Source organism: Pristis pectinata, chromosome 11, assembly GCF_009764475.1.
Source record: "Pristis pectinata isolate sPriPec2 chromosome 11, sPriPec2.1.pri, whole genome shotgun sequence".
In the NCBI taxonomy this organism is placed as follows: Eukaryota; Metazoa; Chordata; class Chondrichthyes; order Rhinopristiformes; family Pristidae; genus Pristis; species Pristis pectinata.
In genome coordinates, this window is record NC_067415.1 from 87090342 (window position 1) to 87113845 (window position 23504).

At 45.1% G+C, this 23504-nt stretch overlaps 1 protein-coding gene across 1 annotated transcript in view; it reads left to right on the forward strand.

Moving 5' to 3' along the window:
- The window catches only part of LOC127576075 (ras GTPase-activating protein 3-like), a 135804-nt gene that overhangs the window by 83693 nt on the left and 28607 nt on the right, over positions 1-23504 (forward strand). Inside the window, 6 exon segments of the mRNA XM_052026434.1 lie at positions 6386-6480; positions 11180-11256; positions 15599-15679; positions 17311-17383; positions 19542-19618; positions 23201-23305. Coding sequence (XP_051882394.1) covers positions 6386-6480; positions 11180-11256; positions 15599-15679; positions 17311-17383; positions 19542-19618; positions 23201-23305 — 508 coding nt within the window.

Below are 23504 nucleotides of genomic sequence, written 5' to 3' on the forward strand. Positions count from 1 at the left end.
AATGGTATTGCTGTGGGAGCCAGTATAGACTTGATGGGCCAAAGGACCTCCTTCTGTGGTATATGGAATTATGAAAATATGCAAATTTGCAAAACAGATGGAAGCAGAACCCCAGAGGCCTGAAAGTCCACATTAACCTTCTGCATACCGAACACAATGCCAGACTTCTTGGTATATTGAAATATTTTCAGCTTTGAAGCACAATCCTAAACAGCAGATCAATCAATCAATCAATCGATCAATCATAGAGTTCAACACTGATTGAAGGGCAAGGAACTGCAGATGCTGGAAATCTGAAATAAAAGCATAAAATGCTGGAACTATCCAACAGGTCAGGCAGCATCGGAGAAAGAAACCTGAAGCATTAACTCTCTTCCTCCATGATGCTGCCTGACCTGCTGACTATTTCCAGCATTTTATGAATTTATTTCAGACCTCTGGAGTTATTTCAGCCACTAGTGGCAGCCTGCCATATTGCTTTCAATTTTTTTCCCAGCTTTTCTCCAGGAATTAGCATTTTTAGCCCAAATATGTGAAGCGTCATACAAACTCTCATACAAATGAGAGTTCAAATTTCATCAAAGCCTCTACTTAAGATGTCCATTTCATAGTGTTGCCAAGTTACAGAATTTGACCATTCAGCCCATCGAACCTGTGCCAGCTCTTTTGAAGGAATTCAGCATTAGCCCTCCAACAGAATGGCACAACCCAGATACTGTCCCTGTGACAGGGTAGCGCTCTCCCAGTACTGCCCATCCAATGGTGCAGCACTGCCTGTCTGACAGTGCAGTATTCCCTCAGTCCTGCACCAGCCTGGGCCTTTCTGCTTCTCTCTCTGCAGTGGCATTTGGACACACGGTGGCCTGACTCAGGGGCAACAAGACTCGGACTGAGCCTTGGACATTATCTTTAATGTAGTGCGATGTCTCATGACGTTTCACGGAAGCATTCTTGGATAAAGCGCTCGTATCAGGCAGCGTTAGTAGATGATGAGAAACCTGGTCACAGAAGTAGATTTTAAGGGTCATCTTGAACAGGTGAGTCCAGATAAGTTAAGAGAGGTTTAGTAAGGGGAATTCTGGAGCCCAGGCAACTGAAGACACGGCCTCCAGTGGTGGACCAGTTAAAATCAGAGATCAGAAATAGAGGAGCACAGAGATCTCAGAGGAAATGTGATCATTGATGACTGCAGGCTTGAGATCTTTCTTCAAGGCACCCAGGCTACTGAACCAGTGATCTGGAAAGCTGTCAGAATTTCTTCTCATTTTAATTCTGATGCAGACTGTTCCAGCATTATTCACTCTGCTCAATGTTTCCTCACCACCAGAGAGTTTCCAGAATGCATCATCAGACTGTACGCTCAGATAAACAGATTGCATAATCTGTGATCCTGCCTGGGGCTTTAATTGGAGGAGATGGATGATGGCAGCAGGGTTACCCTTGAATCCGCATGCCCAGAGCTCTCAAATGGGCTGCCTTGAAAAGCCCTTTGTTCCCTGAAAATAAGTTAAAAAAGTTAAAGATAGGCACATTTTAACTCGGCTTAATTCTGGATTTTGTAAGGATTTGCAAATTGAAAAATGCCTCATTTTTATTATTGTTTGATATTCATTTCCCATGCCCAGTTAATAAGAATTAACACAGTTCTATAGTGCCTATCATGACCTTTGGATGTTCCAGGAGCACTAGACAACCAGTGAAATGCAGACTGTGTTGTAAGGCATTAGTTGAGGAACAGGAAACCACTGTAATAAACAGTGTGAATAGATAATCTGATTTAGTGATGTTGATCGGGGATAAATATTGGACAGGATTCTGCAAAGACTTGGCTCCACCTCTTCGAAATACACCACGTTATCTTTAATGTCCAACTGAGAGAGCAGTTTAGAATCATACCTGAACATATTGTAGCCATTGGTCAATCCCATTTATTTGAGAATGTTTAAAGGTAATTATAGAACATGGAACAGTACAGCACTGTACAGGCCCTTCGGCCCACGATGTTGTGCCGAACTATATAAACCTTTTCCACATTCAATCTATCCCCCTCTCTCCTTCACCTCCCATCAGCCTTTATTTTTCTTTCATCCATGTGCCTATGTAATAGTCTCTTAGATGACCCTATCGTATTGGCCCCTGGCATTGCGTTCCAGGCACCCACCACTCTCATTGTAAAATAAAACCTACCTCTGACATCTCCCCTAAACTTTCCTCCATGCACCGTAAATGGATGACCTCTGGTATTGGCCATAAACGCCCTGGGGAAAAGGTGCTGGCTGTCCGCTCTGTCTATGCCTCTCATAATCTTATATATCTCTATCAAGTTGTCTCTCATCCTCCGTGGCTCCAAAAGAAAAGCCCTAACTCACACAACCTTATATGTCAAGCCAAGGCTACAGAATATTCCAAATTGATTCATACTTTAAGTATATCACAGTAAACAAAAGTGATTCCTTCATCAAAAGTAAACCCACTCCATGAACTGAAAGTGGTGCAGTTGGTTGAGAATTCGAATGACTCTTTGATCTGAGCATCCATCAGACAGGAAGGGGACATGGAAGAAATTTGCAGTGTATTTGGGGAAAGGCAAATGGGCCTCACTGAATGAGCTCATCAGAACCTACTGAATGAAGGCTTGAAGTGAAGCTTGATCAAAAGCCTATGTAATGGTTATACTGAAATATTAATTCACGTAAGGTGACTCAGTATTAGATTATTCCTCAGTTTAAAACTCAAATAAGAATTATAAATTAAGTAAGCTCATAAACTCCAAGCTGCACTGTGGCATTTAACCATTTGAAACCTATGGACCTCTCATTAAAAGGAGGGTAGGTAATAGGTAGGAAACCAATCTTTTCCAATCTTTGACAAGGATTTATTCTTTCATTGCCCTAAAGATCTAGGCACAAATCTTACGCTTTCATAAAGAAAGATATGCTTCTGTAAGGCATCTACCACAACCTCTGGGCTTCACCAAGTGCTTCTCAGCCACTTTGGAAGAGTTCTTTCTGAACCACAACCCAGCTTGAATCAGGAACAACAGGCGAAGACACAGCACAGTAGACTGAAAACAGTGTTTTGTAGGTGGGTTTCAGGAGAATCAGCTGACACTGAGGGAAAGGTTGTTGTCATGACTCCATGTTACTAAGCTCTCTATTTCCTTCCACTACTCTGACTCATTGTTATTTGAGATATGGCCCACTATGGTGGTATCATCTGGTATGACCTGAAAACTTGTAGATGGAGTTAGAGCAGAATCTGGCCATTCACTCATCAGTGTATAGGGGAGTAGAGTAGTAGACGCAGCTTTGTGCAGCACCAGTGTTGAGAATAATCATTGTGGAGAGGCTTTGGAGAGGGAGCAGAAAAGGTTCACTAGGATGCTGCCTGGATTAGAGGGCATGTGCTATAAGGAGAGGTTGAACAAACTTGGGTTGTTTTCTCTGGAGCGGTGGAGGCTGAGGGGAGACCTGATAGCAGTTTATAAGATTATGAGAGGCATAGATAAAGTAGACAGCCGGTATCTTTTTTCCAGGGTCAAAATGTCTAATGCTAGAGGGCATGGATTTAAGGTGAGGGGGGGTAAGTTCAAAGGAGATGTATGGGGCAAGTGTTTTTTACACAGAGAGTGGTGGGTGCCGGGAATACGCTGCCAGGGGTGGTGGTGGAGGTAGATATGATAGAGGCATTTAAGAGGATCTTAATTTAGTTTAGTTAAGCATTTAATTATTATTTTAATTAGTTCAGCACAACATTCTGGGCCAAAGGGCCTGTCCTTGTGCTGTTCTATTTTGCAGGTGTCTTGGACTGCTGTGTCATTGAACCAAGACCCTGCTCTGAGAGCTGGTGTGCAATGGTGACTGCATATTAAAAGAATTCATACATATCCAACTTCTGCACCTCAAAACTGGAGTGGAAACAAGTCACCCTGGATCCCAGGGACTGCCTGTGAAAAAGGAGAAGAATAAAGGCTCACAAATGGAAATAGAAAATGGTGATCTGATAAACTAAGGGTCCTGCTTGAGGGACGGTAGGTTAGCCCCAAGGTATGAATACTGAGCAGGGATGAGCAGTTTGTCTAAGCAGCCACAAAGCTCTACAGGTGGTGGCTTGTGTCAGCTGTCATGTCATAAAGTGACAGCCAAACGCTGAAGAAGAAAGCACATATGCAGATGGATCAGGAGCAGTGAGAACTTTGTGTTCACTATGAAACTGTCAGATAGGAGACATGGGATTTCACGATTTCAGGAAGAGAAGAAGGTGTGAATATTGCTGTTAGTTACTCGGTGAATGGTTTCCATGGATGGTACAGTACACAATCTCCACAGTACAGCTTAGCAGAAAAACTCTCCTTTAAGATGTGAGCTTACTTCAACAACTGTACAAAACAGGCTGCTTCTGCTCTTCCTGTATACCAGCTAACTGTTTGACCAAAATTTATGGAAGTCCAAAGTGGAGTTGTTCTGCTATGTCTGAAAGTCATCTAAGACATGGGACAAAACCAATAGCTGAAGCAAATTGATGGCCACTTCCTGTTTTATCTCAGCACCTTTTAGGATCCATTTCTGCAGTGCCTCTAACATTTAGAAAAACCCCAGTTTATATCACAGTAACAATAGCAGACAAAATTTGACACCAGAACCCAACCAAAGATATCAGGGCAGGTGAGCAAAAAGTTGGATCAGGAGGGAGATTTTAAGGAAAGAGGTAGAAAGGCAAAAGGGTTTAGTAGGACAATTCTAGAGCTTAAGTATGTGTCAGCTGAAGACAGGGTCACCATTGGTGGGAGATTAAATTCAGGGCTGTTCACAATATATTGTGAAAATGTCAAGGTGTTCTGTATCGTGGAAACTGAAGAAAAATCCAAATGAATGTACCTCAGTAGTGTAAGATTGGTGCTGCTGTTACTAATGAAGTGAGACAATGGATAAATGTGGGTTGTGTATTGATCGTGTATCGCTCACGGTTTGAGGGTTGCCAGAGTATGTTTAAATATTCCACATGGGTTATGTGCCTCTGCGTTCTTGATCAGCAAATGACTCAATATTGAATAAACTCCACAATCTGATGATCTGACCTTGTGGTCTGTACCTCAGCTGAAAGTTTCAACCACAGTATAAACTTGAGCAACAACCAAACTGGAGGAACAGCACCTCATTTGCTGTCTCAGAATCTTGCAGCGTAACTGCATGAACATTGAATTCTCCCACTTCAAGTAATCCCCACCCCCCCTTTCCCCACACTCCCTCATCAACCACGCTTCTTCTCTTCTTCCCTTTCCTAGCCTCTCTCTCTCTTTTCTAGCCCCTTTTTTTTCCCTCCTTACCTTTGACCCATCCCCCGGTGGATCTGCTCTCCCCTCCTCCCCCGCACCTGCCCATCACTGTCTTTTACCTGCATCTACCTATCACCAACCTGTGCCCACCCCACCTCCCCTCTTTTGTTCACCTATCACTGCTCTGCTTTTCCCTCCTATATATTGGGCTTCCCCTTTTCCTATCTTCAGTCATGAAGAAGGGTCCTGGCCCAATACGTTGACCGCCTGCGTTTCTCCATGGATGCTACCTGGCCCTGCTGAGTTCCTCCAGCATTATAGTGTTTTTCATTAACCATTGGTGAACATGGAAGCAAGCAGTGTTTGAACTGGGGTTGGCTTATACAAATTACACAGAATTTTCAGCATTGTAATAGTGCAACTGGTTCAGGCTGGATTTCTGCTCCACCCCACTCCAACCCCACCACCCTCTGTCTCATCACCCTGCACCAGCATCTCCTACTCTTCCTTCGTGTGTGTCTCTAACTTTCCAATGTTCACCTCATCCACTCCTGATGGAAGCAAGGTGTATATTCTTCCCACTTTGTTTGGGAAAGAGCTTCTTCTGAAATCCCAATGGGGGTTGTTAGTGACTATCATTCATCTACCTCTCTCTATCTCTCTCTATCTATCTTTCCCTCGCCTCTCTATCTTCCTCTCTCCCTGTCTCTACCTCTATCTATTTCTCTGTATCTCTATATATCTCTCTCCCCCTCTCTCTCTTTCTCTCCCTCTCTTTGAAGCTCATTGATTGCAGAAAGAGACTGTTGGTCTGTGGAGGTGCTCTGCTGCTCTTGATGCACCCACTCACACTGCCAGGAAGATATAAGACAAAAGAATATTTGAGCTCAGGAGGGATGGGCGTTCAGACCACTAGAGCAATGGTACAAGATGTCCTATCCTGAAAAGACTTAAGTCCAATTCTAACACAGTCAGCCCATAGTGAAGAGAACTCGGTAATGTTTCGCGCAGTTATAGGACAAGACAAGCAACCGAGTTGGTGTGTGAACAAGTGGGAGGGCTTTTGGAAAGACAAGATCATGAACTGTACATCTTGTTGTCTGCTTGCAGGGAAGGTTGCCATCAAGAAGGATGAGCTTCAGAAGTATCACAATCGGGATACCTGGTTCCCACTGCAGCCGGTTGATGCTGATTCGGAAGTTCAGGTAAGTTCATTTAGATGAGGGAAATTCAATAGCACCTTTCACAACTTGGACATCCCAAAGAGCTTGCACAGCCAATCAAGTGTAACCACGTCAGAAATACACCAACCAACCTGCACTCAACAAGATCCCAGAAACAACAGTGAGATAATGATCCAAATGGTTACCATGTTGTTCGGGGATAAGTATTGGCCCAGGGCACCAGGAGTTGCTGCACAGGAGTGCCAGGATGTTGAGAGGAAAGGTCATTGACGTGGAATATTAATTTTGTTTCTCTCTCCATGGATGCTGCCTGATCTGTTGAGTTCTTCAAACATTTTTTTCTTTTCTTTCTTTTTCAATCTTTTTATTAGTTTTCAAATTAATACAGATTAATATATAACATCGATGTTTGTACGTGTAATAACAAGAGATCAGGAGAACAATCATGGCATAGATAATCATAAAGAACAATAAAATATTAAAAAATCTGTAGATCCAACGATCTCTTAGTAACTAAATATGATATGAAAGAAAGGAAATAAAAAGATTTATTATATAAATAAAAAAAGAGAAAAAAAAACAAATCAATAAGAAAAATTATAAACAGTATATCAAACCAAACTAAGCTAAACAGAAAAATTTCAAAACAAAAACAAACAAAAAAAAAAGACTGGACTAAAATTTCTCAGTAGAAACAGAGCAATATTACGTCGTCAGCTCCGTTCCTCATTTTTTTTTGTCTTTATTTGAAAATCTGCAGTTTTTTGCTTTTCTATTAAATAATGTAGATTTTTCCCACTGACATCTGAAAAACTCTCCTGCTTTCTTCTGCAATTGTGCCACATGACCTTCTATGAACTTAATTAATGGGAGAATGGAGAAAACCTGAGATGAGGCATGGTTAGGGTGGGGTTAGGAAGGGGGTGATTACCTCATCAGGTCACACATTCCATTGATGTGCTCCCCTCTTGTTGACAGGCCATCTCCAATGCTGCTTCCGACAACTGCACAGGTTACATCAACACACGTGGTGTTGGAGCAGGGACCTCAGCCTACTTGTTAGTCTCCCTATTTACATTGGAATTCTCCCTACATCAGGAAAGGGACAGAGAAGAGGCTGCCATTTCCATTAAGTTTAATCAACCCGTACTCCAGGACATTGTGTGTTAACAGCTCCAAAATATTTTTAAGTTCTGACAACCAGTACATCACTATACAACCAATACAACCCCAACCCTCCCTCTCCAGTGTTTCCTGCTACTTTGTAATGTCTATAGTGGGAGTAAGCTCTGTTACTGATGGAGGTGGGTTGTAGCCGTATCTCAGGATGGCATTCCCACCCAGGGAGCTACCACACTGGGAGTGGGTCCACAATACTGATGCAAAATTACAGAGAATGGATGGCACAAACTCATCCCATCTGGTCTGGGATGGTGATTATGCTTGACACTGACTGGCTCCCACCCTTTCTCACCTAACCCCATCAATGTGTTAGTAGAACCACAGACATACTCTACTTGCAAAAGTGGGTTTAAGAAGTCATTAGATTGTGGGGTTGCCGGTAGCAGCAGTCAAGTGAGCTGACACCTGCAAGGTTTGCACCCTGCACTGTGGGCTGGCAGGTCAGGATTTAGACCCCAGCTTTGGCCAGCCTTTACAGTTGGACCACTTCCAAATGTTACGCAGCTGGCTCTGGCTTGGCCCTGAGCTAAGAAATCACACAAAGGGACTGTACCTGAAATCACCTTCTTCAAAAAATCAATGCTGGGCAAACCAAAAATCTGAAAGTATTTCACTGATTATTTCGAGAGGCATCTCACTCCACAATGAAATAATTCGTTTTGACAAGTGTGAAGAGCATCTGGAATACTGCTCTCTGCCGCCTCTCACACTTCCATTCCAGCAACAGGCGGGTTTGGGGCTGAAACAGTTTGCAGACGCGCTGTTCTTCTTTCTTCTCGGTCATGACTTACAGGAAGTGGTCACTGTTGAAGGAAGTCTCTGCCATGCCCCTGGGCTGTCACCACCCACACAGTTCATGCATTACTTCCTTTTCCCTCCTCCTCTCACACCTCTCTCTTTTTCTTTCTTCCTGTCTTTCCTTCTTCCTTTCCCTCCCTCACTTTCTCCCCCTTGTTGTTTCCTTCATGGTCTCCCTCTGTCAGTCTCTCTTTCATGTCCTCCATCTGTACCTGTTTCTCCTCCTCTCCTTGTCTCTCTCTTGCTCTCCATAACTCTCTTCATTTCCTTTATTGTCTTACTCTCTTCAAAGTGTTTACTCGGAAAGTTGGTCTATTCAGTTGTAAACGTGTTAGGGCCTGCTGTTTACAGGCCCATTTGTGCTCCATTTGTTACAGGCATGGTCTGCTGTCAGTGCTGGTGCTGACGCTTCACAATGACAGTCACCTAACCTCCTACAACCGCCCTGCCCTCAAATCTTTCTTGCCCCATTTCCCTCAGACTAATCTTAAACTTATGCATATTTGTTGACATGGTCCTTGATGTAGGCAGGCATGGTAATGTAGCGGTTAGCATAACACTATTACAGCGCCAGCAACCTGGGTTCAATTCCGGCTACTGTCTGTAAGGAGTTTGTACGTTTTCCCCGTGACTGCGTGGGTTTCCTCCGGGTGCTCCGGTTTCCTCCCACATTCCAAAGATGTACGGGTTAGGAAGTTGTGGGCATGCTATATTGGTGCCAGAAGAGTGGCGACACTTGTGGACTGCCCCCAGAACATTCTACGCATGTACATGTGACTAATAAAGGTATCTTATCTTGATTTTCTAACTCCAGAGGTTCATTCTCCAACCTCATAATCCTCAGTCCAATAATATTTCTCCTCTCCATCCTAAACTATCTATGTATAATTTATTACAGTCTGGACTCAGCTATTGGAAGCAGTATTCTGTCTACTCCATCTCCATCCCATTCCTTCAGCCCTTCATTTCTGAGGAAAATAACTCCATTATTTTCTTTGTATTATACCCTCCTCGTGCTGAGCAGTGTGCAGTAAGCTGGTGCTGTTCCTGCAACACCAGTGCTATTGTGTGCAGCCTGAAACAGCACAAGTGCTCACTCAGGTTCTGCATCAACTCATTCTTCCAGTTTGAATTTCAGAGTAAAAATTTCTCGGCATAAATACTAGCTTCCGTGTAATAAAGACCGTAAAATCTGTTTCATCCTCCTGAGTGTGAAGACTGGGCCTCAGGTTAATGTTTTATCAGATAGACAATAACACAGACAGTGTGGCCTTCCTCAGTACTGCTGATCCATCACTGTGGCATGTCCTCAGTACAGCCCCTCGAGCAATGCAGGCACTCCCTTCAACTAACCACACACCCCTCCCACAGTGCGACCCTCCCTCAGGTACTGTCCCTCCCAGTGTGACCCTCCCTCAGTACTGCTCCTCGCAGTTTGACCCTCCCTCAGTACTGCCCCTCCCACAATGTGACCCTCACTCAGTACTGCCCCTCGCAGTGTGACCCTCCCTCAGTACTGCCCCTCCCACAATGTGACCCTCCCTCAGTACTAGCCCCTCCCAGTGTGACCCTCCCTCAGTACTGCCCCTCCCAGTGTGACCCTCCCTCAGTACTGCCCCTCGCAGTGTGACACTCCCTCAGTACTGCCCCTCGCAGTGTGACACTCCCTCAGTACTGCCCCTCGCAGTGTGACACTCCCTCAGCACTGCCCCTCACAGTGTGACCCTCCCTCAGTACTGTCCCTCCCACAATGTGACCCTCCCTCAGCACTGCCCCTCCCAGTGTGACCCTCCCTCAGCACTGCCCCTCCCAGTGTGACCCTCCCTCAGCACTGCCCCTCCCAGTGTGACCCTCCCTCAGCACTGCCCCTCCCAGTGTGACCCTCCCTCAGCACTGCCCCTCCCAGTGTGACACTCCCTCAGCACTGCCCCTCCCAGTGCGACCCTCCCTCAGTACTGCCCCTCGCAGTGTGACCCTCCCTCAGTACTGTCCCTCCCAGTGTGACCCTCCCTCAGCACTGCCCCTCCCAGTGTGACCCTCCCTCAGTACTGTCCCTCCCACAATGTGACCCTCCCTCAGTACTGTCCCTCCCAGTGTGACCCTCCCTCAGCACTGCCCCTCCCAGTGTGACACTCCCTCAGTACTGCCCCACTGACAGTGTAGCAGTTCTGAAGAGCTACACTTCCTCACTACTGACATTTTTGCATTACATTTTGCTTATGACTGATTTATAATTTTCAAACCGTCACACTTGGCACTGAATCCATGGATTACATGGTTGAGTTAAATAACCACTGCAACAGCCTATCCAACACTCCAGCACAACGTTGTTCTGTTGTAGGGGCAGTATTGAGGGAGCACTTCCCTCTCAGAAAGGCAGGGCTGAGAGAGGGCTGCATTGTCAGAAGCTCAGTGTTTTAGGTGAGGTATTAATCTGACGTGGTCTTTTTCTACCCAGGTGAACATGAAATATCTCAGGCACTATTTGTGGAACAATATGAGATTTCTCTCTGTCTTTTGCTAATCTTTATCTAAGACCATTTGCACAAAAGCAGATGAACTTTGAGCCTATAGGTTGCCATGTTCCTTTACGTGACTGCCTTATAAAGTTAAGTCGTTGGCTCTGATCTGTTCTGGGACATCTGAGGTAATATATGTAAATGCAAATGCTCAGTTTTTTCATTAAATAGTAAGTTTAGGAGTAATGTTCATTTTGTGACTGTTGTGATGACCATTTCAGGGCAAAGTTCACCTGGAGCTAAGACTTAGTGAAGTGATCACTGACAGTGGGAGCGTTTGCCATAAGTTGGCTACACGGTAAGAACGGTTTTATTTTTCCCTTGATACTGTTTTTGTGAGATGCAGACCTTCCAGTGAGATTTATTGTGTGAGTTGAATGTTCACTGTAGCCACAACCAATGTGGAAATCTTCTCTAGAGAGTCATTAGTGCAAGACCCCCTGTACTTTCCAGCTTTAGAACAATGGCAAGCATGCAAGGAGCCTCTGCACCATCCAGACTAATCTAACACCTTGCACATTGCAATGCAAATGCTCTTCATCCCATCTGAAAACAGCTGGGAAATCATTAATGTACAGGCCAATTTGGGGAAAGCAACCCTGGGAATCTGAATTATTTAGGGGATCTAAACTAATCCAGGAGATCTCTTTTGCCCGGAACCCTATGAGGTACTCCTGCTCAGGTAGTAAGTGTCTTCCCATGGCTGGCCCCAGACAGGTCCACCTCTCCAGTGAATCTGCATCCTTTACACAAGGGCGAGGTCCAGAACTCCAGTCCCGTGACTTTGCTCAAGGGGATAAAGAAGTAAAATGTGTCCAAATGTACAGGAACAGAAGGCCATTGTATTAAATTGGATTAATGGTTAGATCACAGAAAGTCTATATCTGAGCACCATCTGCACACCTTAACCTAGTAACCCTTGAGCACCAGAGGTTTAATTTTAAACTCTTGATTTCTAGCCAGATTTTTCTAGAACTGTTAATGGGTTAAAGATAGTGAAAGGGTGAAGGAACAAGCTGGTGGTGTTATTGCAGTTGTAATTCAGCCAGTGCTGATCTCCCAGAGAAACCTTCCTGCAAAATTACCTCTGGCTTGTTCCAGCTGGTGGCACCATGGATTTAGAACAGAACAGCTCCCAAGATGAGACAGGCACTCGAAAGGCCACTCTTGTCAACTGTGCTTGGTATTGAAAGAAACAGCAATGCTTGGACTGAAACAAACAGTTCTCGGAATAGAGCCCAATTTTTTTATCAAAATAGTATGAGGTAGTAGCTTGGAAAAAGAGAAATATTCAACATATGCAGAGTGAGGGACAGTATGATTAGACTGGGTGGGATGTTAAGGGAGTGGGAAGAGTGTGATTAAACTGAGTGAGTATTAGAGAGTGGTAATAGGATTGGAGCTGAGTGGGAGATAGAAGGGCTGAGGGCAGGGGTTTGAGGCCTGGACCCAATGGGTGCTGTGAAACCTGGTTGTCCCAGGTGTGACTAATGGATGGTCAAATTTCCTTGGATACAGTCCTCACCTCATTTCACTCCCAGCCGTGCCATTTTCATGGCATAATCGCTGTAAAACAGCATCATGCAACGACCCGTTCAGCATAGTTTTGTAATGACAATATTATTGTTACCAACTCTCTTTGGATGTCTTCCAGGAGACCTCATCACACATTTTGGTAGCTCTCTCTACTTCATCCAATATTTTTATAATTAATAAATTAAAGTGCTGAAAGGCACAAAACGATTTTATTTCCCTTTTCCTGAAGATTCCAGACCAGAACCCCCTCAACAGTTTCCACCTTACCTGTAGGAGTGTGTTATTTCCACTTTACCTGTAGGAGTGTGTATTTTCCACCTTACCTGTAGGAGTGTGTTATTTCCACCTTACCTGTAGGAGTGTGTTATTTCCACCTTACCTGTAGGGGTGTGTTATTTCCACCTTACCTGTAGGGGTGTGTTATTTCCACCTTACCTGTAGGAGTGTGTTATATTTAGATTCCAGCATCCTGATGCTGAATAAGTTATCTATCCATTTTGGGTACTCATGATCAGGGACTCAGCATCAACACTGGTCTCTGAAGTATTTTGTTGTCATTTACTGATTCTGGAAGTGTGTTTCCCCGAGTAATCATGAAAGATAAATTCAACTTTACTGCTCACTCAGTTCCACCCACTCCTAAAACTGACTTCATAAATTGCATAGAATTTAAGTCAAACTAATAATTTATTTGCTTCGAGTTTGAAAGTAGTTTCCAGTTCTCCTCAAGAGTAGAGGGACATGTCTGCTGTGCCTCCAGAACGATAGACGGTGAGTTGGGGGTGAGAAGGGAATGGCTGAGGCACAGAGGAGTGAAAGCAAAAGACATCTTTAAGAGGTGATTCCAAGCAGGTAGGGAAGTATGCAGTGGAAGAGGTGAGGGAAGAGGAAGGGCAGGTGTACAGAAAAGTAGCTGAACTGCCTTTACAGTTGATTAATTATTTGTGAGGTGCATTGTACCAGAAGCAAGCTTGTCTTCCAGTTTGTACAGAGCAAACTCCCATGGTCAACAGCAAGAGAAATGGCTGGTTATGAACTCCCTCAGTGCTGCCCCTCTCTCTGTGTAGTCAGCTCTCACGGTGTGCAGTGGGCTCTCACGGTGTGCAGTCAGCTCTCACGGTGTGCAGTGGGCTCTCAGTGTGCAGTCAGCTCTCACGGTGCAGTGGGCTCTCACGGTGTGCAGTGGGCTCTCACGATGTGCAATCAGCTCTCACGGTGTGCAGTGGGCTCTCACGGTGTGCAATCAGCTCTCACAGTGTGCAGTGGGCTCTCATGGTGTGCAAAACCATACATTTTCAAAATGTCAAATATAACTTTAATCTGTTGTTTTCTCTGAGTGTCAGAGGCTGAGGGATGACCTGACAGAAGTACCTAAAATGATGAGAGGCACAGACGGGGTGGATGTTCAAGGGTCTTTTTCCCAGGGTGGAAATGTCAAATACCAGCAGGCACAGGTTTAAGGTGAGAGGGAGGAGTTTTTTACACAGAGACTGGTAGGTGCCTGGAATGCACTGCCAGGGCAAGTGTGGATGAAGGTACAATAGCAACATTCAAGAGGCACTTAGATAGAGAAATGAACAGGCGGGGAATGGAGGGATATAGACCATGTGCAGGCAGATGTACAGTTTAAATTGGCGTCATGTTAGCACAGACATTGTGGGCTGAAAGGCCTGTTTCTGTGCTGTAGTGTTCTATGTATTGTAAAGAAAAGGCACCATCATGTCATTGTGTTGCGATTCCTTTTGCAATGATAATCCAGTCTTTTTCCATCCTGGTGCCTGGCATTATTTGAGTGGTGTGGAACTCTGGCAGAATACCCAGAGGGAATGGATACTGTGTTTATGGGTTGAAAGACTAAACACATGAAAAATATGAAACAAGCTATAACTTGTTCAGAAAGGCTATGTGAAGCTCTTGTTTTTGTGAGAGGAAAGTGTTTATTTGTTCCTGCTGAAAAGACACTGGAACTTATAAAACAATTTCCTGCTGAGAAATTTCCGTGAGATTAAGTTTTAAATCACAGCTTCAAGCTCTGTTCAGAGTTGGTACAGCTGGCCTTTCACAGGCTCCATGTGTCAGTTTGTTGTACCATTCGACCACGTATATCAATGGCTATCACAGCAGATCATGTTCCTTCAGAAGAGAAAGATGAGACTATGGAGGGATTTGAGAGTTTTACAATTGAGATGTTGCTTCACTGGGAATTAGTGTAGGTTGGCAAGCACAGGACTAATGGGTTAATGGGATCTGGTATGACCTACGAAACAGGCAGCAGTCTTGGCCTACAGTGAAAGTGGAGAGGGAGGCTGAGAAATGAAGGACACCGATGGTGAGGCCATGCAACAAGACCAAATTAATGATTTGTATGAAAAACACGATGATGCTGGAGGAACTGGGCAGGATCCGTGGAGAAAAGCAGACGGTCAACGTTTCGGGTCAGGACCCTTCCTCAGGACTGAAGATAGGAAAAGGGGAACCAACCTTGCAGTCTAATGCCATGAACATTGAATTCTCCCACTTTAAGTAATCCCCACAACCTCCCCAACCACGCCTCTTCTTTCCTTCCCATTCCTAGCCTCGCTCTCTTTTCTCTACCCCCTTTTTCTCTTCACCTTTGACCCATCCCCGGTGGATCTGCTCTCCCCTCCTCCCCCGCACCTGCCCATCACTGTCTTTTACCTGCATCTACCTATCGCCACCCTGTGCCCACCCCACCTCCCCTCTTTTGTCCACCTATCATTGCTCTGCTTTTCCTCCTATATATTGGGCTTCCCTTTTCCTATCTTTAGTCCCGAAGAAGGGTCCTGACCTGAAACTTTGACCGACTGCTTTTCGCCACGGATGCTGCCTGGCCTGCTGAGTTCCTCCAGCATCATCATGTTTTTCATCTAGATTTCAGCATCTGCAGTCCTTTATTCTCTAATGATTTGTATATTGAAGGATGGTAAGACCTTAGCATGAAGCATATGAACAGTCAGGATTTCTCAGTGTTTTGGTGAACTGATTCAATATCTAACCCCACACAGACATGTTGTGTAGCAAGGAGAGCAGAAAAAATAACATATTTTAATAATCAATTTGCTTTTCTTTCTATCTTTCTCCAGTGTTTTAGAGTGCCAAGATTTGCCAATAGTCAATGGGCAATGTGATCCTTATGCAACAGTTACCTTGTCAAGCCCGTCCAGGTATTCGTTAACTTACAATTATTTATCACTGGTCTGGTATCTTCAGGAACATCCAGACCAGATTTACATGTGATAAACTTTACTGTGCACTCTGTGTCCACAACCTTGCTATTAATTCTCGTGGTTTTTGCCACATTTTTTCTATGGCATGGTCCATAAGGAAAGACGATTCGTAACACATGAATAAAGAGTAAGAACTTTCCTTTAATCCTAGTGTTTCCCCTTAATTTTGCTGGCAGCAGTCATGATGTGGCTACAATATTTGGCCACCCAGTATCTTTGTAGCGTGAGTCCTCCACACCACTTCTGACTGCAGTTGGTTTGTGCCCGAAGCAGAAAACTGCGAATGGTGGAAATGTGAAATAAAAATGAAGAATGCAGGAAATAGTCAGCAGGGTGTGCAGCATCTGTGGAGAGAAGCAGTGAACATTTCATGTCTACCACCTTTCGTTAGAGAAGTTAGATATCAGGCATCCGTTGCACAGAAAGACGAGGGGGAGAAGGACAAAGGGGATGTCTCTGATCGGGTGGAAAGCAGGAGCGAAGCAATGATGGTACCAGCTGAGAGAGGTGGTGAAGGGTTGTTGACCATCGCTGATCTGTGTGGACCAGGGGTAAGTAGATCAGATGAGTCAGAATAGGAGAGAGGAAAAAATCAGCCCGGATCTGTTAGATACAAAACACAGCAGCTTCTGGAAATCTGATTTCAAACAGATAATGCTGGAAATACCCAGCAGGTCAGACAGCAGCTGTGGTGACAGCAAAAGAGAGAAAAAAAAAGCAAAACAGCTTGATGACCTCTCATCAGAACTGGCCCTAACCCTCAGTTCTGATACAAATTGGAAAGGATGGTGATCTGAAGTTGTTGAATTCAGTGTTGAGTCCCGAGGGGTTGTATCTCACCGTTACAGCATTGCCACTTTTCTTTCCTCTGTCTTTTATCTCCATCCTTTACACCTCCAGGCTGATCTTCTGTGATTAATGAGCCCTTGGCGCCCTCTCGCAGTGGCACCAACTCCCCTAGTCTCATTCATTTCCATCCCACGCACACAGTTCCTCTGTTCTCTCTGCCCTTTACCCTGCTCTGCAAATTGAAGCATGTTTGACTCCGAACTTTAGCAGCTCTGATAAAAGGTCATTGACCTTAAACACTCCCTGTCTCCACAGATGCTGCCTGACCTGCTAGGTGGTTCCAACGTTCCTTGCCTTTATTACATTTGGTTATGTTTCTGGACTTGTAACCAGAACTGAAGGATGTAATTCTAACCTCTCTCTCCAGAATCCCATGGGATCAGGTGGAATGCTGGTTTTCAATCCTGATGAGCGTTGACCAGTGGAGAGTAAAATGTGGTGCCTGATTCAGTAACTTGATGGGGGTGGTATGGGTTAAAGTAGACCCCATACATTCAAATCTCAACCCTTTGAGAAGCACTGCCAAAAGAGTGATATCCTGGACCATGAACCCAACCCTCCTCTCTCCAAAGATGCTACCTGTCCTAAGTCTCCTAAGTATGTTGATTTTATCTCAGGTCTTCAGCATGTGCAGAGTTCTGCCATTTTCCTTTGTTTCTTGTTGTATAATTCTTCAAATTTCACAGGGACCAGAGATCTGACTTTCTTTTTGCTGTTAGGTCAGAGGTGAAGAAAACAAAAGTAAAAAGAAAAACAAATAATCCACAGTTTGATGAAATGTTCTATTTTGAGGTAAGTTTCTCCTCAAGGAATTATCTGAAGAGCAATTCTTTGATCTTCATGTCCAAATGGTGGGGGTTGGTCAGTCTCTCCTGTTCTAATCTGTGGACAACTGACGAGTATGAACCATTGTCACACTCAGATTCATCAATCTCCTTCCATGCACAATGTGCTAATCTGCTGTAGACCCCCAGTACATCCCAGTAGACCCCCAGTACATCCCAGTAGACTCCCAGTACATCCCAGTAAACCCCCAGTACAGATATCCAGGGTGGACTTCATGAAGGGAACTAAACCCTACCCTAATGTTCTCCTCCTCGAACCTCCTTGTATAGACCCCAGTGCAGATCCAAGTGCAAACCCCCTGTGTGGATGCAGGTAGGGACCCCTGTTGCAGATTTTCAGTACAGAACCCTCTGTGGATCTGCTGTGTAAGCCCCTGCAGTGGACTCCCTGTGCACAGGACAGACTCCCAGTGCAGATTCACTGCATGATTCTCCCAGTGTGGGTCGCCTGTGCAGACCCCTGATACACAGGACAGATCCCACTGTGGATTCCCCAGTACAGATTCCCTCCTGCCCAATATGGATCTCCTGTACAAACATTGCATTGGGACCTCTAGTATGCAGCTCTGACGTAAACACCTGGTACAGACTGCTAGTCTCCCCGTAGAAGATCTCCCATGCAGACTAGCTGGTGCAGACTCTCAGTGTGGACCGCAGTGAGGATTTGCTCTGCGGAACTCCAGGAGCAGACCCCTTATCCCGGTGCTCAGTCCAACTGTAAAACCTCTGCTTTATATTCAGCAAAATAATCACTTGTAAGGCTGTGTAAGTTGGCTGAACCATCACATTGGAAACTGCCTTGGGTTTTGGGTTTCCCTGGCGTTCTGTGCAGCCTCCTGGTAATCACTGAGGCCTGGTGTACCTTCGGTTGCTAAATCCCTGCTCTTTGAAGCTAGTAACCCACCCACCACCTCCCTCACTACTTTCAAAATGCCCCTCAAAAGCCTCACCTGCTCTCATGTCTTTAATTCCCCTCCTTAACCTCTCCATTCCTCCCCCATTTCCCACTCTGTCCATTCCTTTCCACCCCATTCCCCTTCCCCACCTTCTCACCCAACTCTCTCTCTTCTATTCTATCCTCTCTTTCCAATCCCTCTCTCTCCAGTGCCCTCCCTGTCCCCTATTCACTTTCCAACATGCCCCTTCCTCCTTACTAGAGTCATAGAACCATAGAGTAACCCAGCACAGAAACAGGCCCTTCGCCCCAACTGGTCCATGCCAACCACAGAAACCTCCCTACTAGTCCCAGTTGCCCTCGTTCAGCCCATAACCCTCCAAGCTCCTCCCCAAATGCCTCTTAAATGTTGCAATTGTAACTGCTTCAACCACTTCCTCTGGCAGCTCATTCCAGGTACTCGCCACCCTCTGTGTGAAGAAGTTACCTCTCAGGCCTCTTATAAATCTCTCCCCTCTTGTATCTGTGCCCTCTAGTTTTGGACTCCCCAGCCCTGGGGAAAAGACTATGACCATCCACCTTATCCATACCCTTCATGATTTTATAAACTTCTATGAGGTCACCCCTCATTCTCCTACGCTCCAAGGAATAAAGATCCAGCGTGGCCAACCTCTCCCTCTAACTCAGGCCCTCTAGTCCAGGCAGTATCCTTGTAAATCTCTTCTGCACCCTCTCCAGCTTGACAATGTCTTTCCTATAACAGGGTGACCAAAACTGTACACAATACTCCGAGTGTGGCCTCACTAACGACTTGTATAACTGCAACATTATGTCCCTACTCCTAAATTTGATGCCCTGACCACTCTACAGTTCTCAGAGGTGCCTTGCTGTACTGAGTTGTAGAAAGGCAAGTTACACTCACTTAATTAGCACAGAGAGAGGCCATTCAACCCATTGTGCCTATGCTGTGTACATCAGATCATTCTGCCTGCTGCTGCACCATCCAGCCCACACATGTGCAGCAACACAGGTTTGTGCTGGGCATCCTTCTCCCTATGCCCAGTATGTGTCTGGCCAGATGTGGTTTTACCTTAGCCCTTGTCTTTGGCAGCCACTGTGAGTTGTGATCACCTTGACCAGTGTCACATCTTACACTGGGGCCTCCCTGTGCACAGAGTGATCTGTAACTCACTGGCTCCTTGCCATGCAGGTGACGAAGCCATGCAGCTACAGTCGAAAGTCGAACTTTGATGTTGAAGAGGAGCACGTGGAGAAGATGGAGATGAGGTGAGAATGCCTGCTGGAGGCTGCTTCAAGGCACTTCCATTCCTAAACTTGGAGACAGCACATGGGTTCTCCCACATGTCACTCAACAGAAGGCAGGAAGTTATTTGGAACTTTTGTGCAGAAGAAATTGATCTTTGTTGACCTCTTGGGGTGGTTGTTGTGCACAGGGTCAGTTCCACTTTGCATTCAAGGTACATCTATATCGCAGTGTAATGCATGGGTACTTCCAGTGAACTCTGCCTATCCTCTGAATATGTGAACATTTAGACTGTTGCTAGAACTTACTCTGACCGGCTGAGTGACCCCCTAACTAACCCACCAATAACCCCACTCACACATGAAGATCTTAGTCACTAGGGGAAATATTAAGGGATCCTGGCAGTGAAGGGAGAGTGGGTTAGACGGTGGTGTATTAAAGGGTGTGGGGAGTGAGGGGAGAGTGGGTTAGACAGTGGTGTATTAAAGGGTTTGGGGAGTGAGGGGAGAGTGGGTTAGACAGTGGTGTATTAAAGGGTGTGGGGAGTGAGGGGAGAGTGGATTAGACAGTGGTGTATTAAAGGGTGTGGGGAGTGAGGGGAGAGTGGGTTAGACTCCTTTCGAACCAAGCAGAACTGGCATAAAATAAAATGTTTCTCTGGGAATGGTGGGAAAACAACCTGCCACCAGGTTGTACCCTTGGATACCCCCTTGGATCTACCTTCACCCCTTAGATTAACTTAGGTTGTGTGACAGAGAACCAGGAAAACAGAGGATGCTGGTAATACTCATCAGGTCAGGTTGCATCTGTGGAGAGGGGAACAGTTAAAATGTCAGGTTGACCTTTCATTTGCTGCACTGATGACATCTTCACCTGAAGTGTTGACTCTGTTTCTCTCACCACAGTTGCTGTCCAACCTGCTGAGTACATAGGATCATAGAACAGTATAGCACTACACAGGCCCTTCGGCCCACAATGTTGTGCCGACCTTTAAACCTCGCCTAAGACTATCTAACCCCTTCCTCCCACATATCCCTCTATTTCAAATTCCTCCATATGCCTATCTAGTAATCTCTTGACTTTGACCAACGTACCTGCCTCCACCACCGCCCCAGGTAGCACATTCCATGCCCCAACCACTCTCTGGGTAAAAGACCTTCCTGTGATATTCCCTTGAACTTCCCACCCATTACTTTAAAGCCATGCCCTCTTGTATTGAGCATTGGTGCCCTGGGAAAGAGGCGCTGGCTGTCCACTCTATCTATTCCTCTTAATATTTTGTACACCTCTATCATGTCTCCTCTCATCCTCCTTCTCTCCAAAGAGTAAAGCCCTAGCTCCTTTAGTCTCTCCTCATAATCCATTCTCTCTAAACCAGGCAGCATCCTAGTAAATCTCCTCTGAACCCTTTCCAACGCTTCCACATCCTTCCTGTAATGAGGCAACCAGAACTGGACACAGTACTCTAAGTGTAGTCTAACCAGAGTTTTATAGAGCTGCTTCATTACCTCACGGCTCTTAAACTCGATCCCTCAACTTATGAAAGCTAACACCCCATAAGCTTTCTTAACTACCCTATCCACCTGTGAGGCAACTTTCAGGGATCTGTGGATATGGACCCCCAGATCCCTCTGCTCCTCCACACTACCAAGAATCCTGCCATTAACTTTGTACTCTGCTTTGGAGTTTGTCCTTCCAAAGTGTACCACCTCACACTTCTCCAGATTGAACTCCATCTGCCACTTCTCAGCCCAGCTCTGCATCCTATCAATGTCCACCTGCAATCTTCGACAATCCTCCACACTATCCACAACACCACCAACCTTTGTGTCATCTGCAAACTTGCTAACCCACCCTTCTACCCCCTCATCCAAGTCATTAATAAAAATCCAGCATCCAGAGTAGTTCCAGCATTTTCTTTTGGTAAATTGGTTTATTATTGTCACATGTACCAAGATACAGTGGAAAACTTGTTTTGCATGCCGTCCATACAGATCATTTCAGTACACAGTGCATTGAGGTAGTACAAAGGAAATGCTAACAGGATGCAGAATTAAGTGTTACAGTTACAGAGAAAGTGCAGTGCAGGCAGACAATAAGGTGCATGACGAGGTAGATTGTGAGGTCAACAGTCCACCTTATTGTACTAGGGAACCATTCAATAGTCGTATAACAGCGGAATAGAAGCTGTCCTTGAGAAGAGAGAATGTCCGGGGTGGGTGGGGTCTATGATTATGTTGGCTGCTTTACCGAGGCAGCGAGAAGTGTAGACAGAGTCCATGGAGAGGAGGCTGGTTTCCATGATGTGTTGAGCTGTGTCCAGAACTCTCTGTGGTTTCTTGTGGTCATGGGCAGAGCAGTTGTCGTACCAAGCCATGATGGATCCGGATGGAATGTTTTCTTTTAATTTAAGATTTCTGCCAATGTAGTTTTTTGCTTTTTGAAGAACCAGGAATATTCCTCAGCTCTGGGCCAGCATTCCCTCCACAAACACCAACAGAAAAAAGATGTGTGTTTTTTATTTTACTTGGGGAGGGACTTGGTTGCTGTGTCACACATGCCCATAGTTCCTTCATTAATTGTGAAACACATCCTGACGTCCCTCTCTGTGAGAGTTCACCTAGTATTGTGCAATCCCATCCTGTTTTTCTCTCCTTCCATAGTTTCCTTTCAACACTGCTGTGGCTTTGACCTGTCCCTGGTACATCCTCTCACAGTGACATGCAGTAAACACAGCATTTGAATACCGCTGTACTGACAGGAAATGTTTTTTTTCAATTGGATGTTTATTACTAACCACAAGAATGCTTCCTTTTTAAGATTTGGTTAACGACAAACACATCTTGAAATGTATTCTTCTAGTTCTTGTGTATTGGCTTTATTCTGCAAAGTAACTAGTTAAGTGTCGATGGCATGCTTTCAAAATGTGACAATGTTAGTTGGTGAAGTATGTTACTCTGTCATTTCTCAGCAGAGGTGGTGTGTAGATGGGGAATGGATTGGGGAATTACCATGAGTCAACCAATTCCATCTCTGAACTGTGCTCTTCCCAGCTAGGCTCTTTGCCACAAACACAGATTAACTTACTTAGGAATCGGTTCAACAAAACTTTCTCTGTGAGTGATCACAGAGACTGGAAATGTTAACATTGCACCATGATATAAGTCAGCCTTGATGGGAGTAGTGTGAAGTATTTATTGGAGTAGTTTTATTTATTTTATTTCCCAGAATGTGACACTATTGAGGAGTCTGCCTTCTCATACCCTCACTGAGTGTGCTGCTAGCCACAGTTATGCGTTATCCATGTTGGTGTGGAACTGGAGTCACATATAGGTCCAGACAGGTAACCATGGCGGGTATTGTTCCCTGAAGGACATCAGTGAGCCCACTGAGTTTTATGATAACCTGGCAGATTCCTGGTCATTTATATTACTCAATAAATAATTATCACACTGCCATACCCTATAAAATGCATGCAAGACTTGCATTTACATTGAGATGTTTATATATTACCACCATATTACAAGCAGTGCTGTCTTTCATATGTTCTCTGATTCCTTGTGTCATGTTGCACAGCTGCTGAGATAGTGAATCTTATTTTCCAGGATTGGACTTTGGAACGCCAGTAACTTAAAGTTCGGCGACGAGTTCCTGGGAGAACTGCGACTTCCACTCAAGATCCTCAAGCAGACATCTTCCCATCAAGCTTGGTAATTGAGGGCCTGACTCATGTAATAGTGCCTCTGTATGGAGCAGAGCGAGCGGCAGATGGCAGGTTTTGTTCAGTCACTGTGCTTTAGGCATGTGCACCCTACTCAATAATGGTGAGTGGAGAAAGTGTAACTGTACAGGGTACAACTAAACCGAGGCTTCAGGTAGAAAAGCAAGAAGCTGAAGATGGTGGAACTC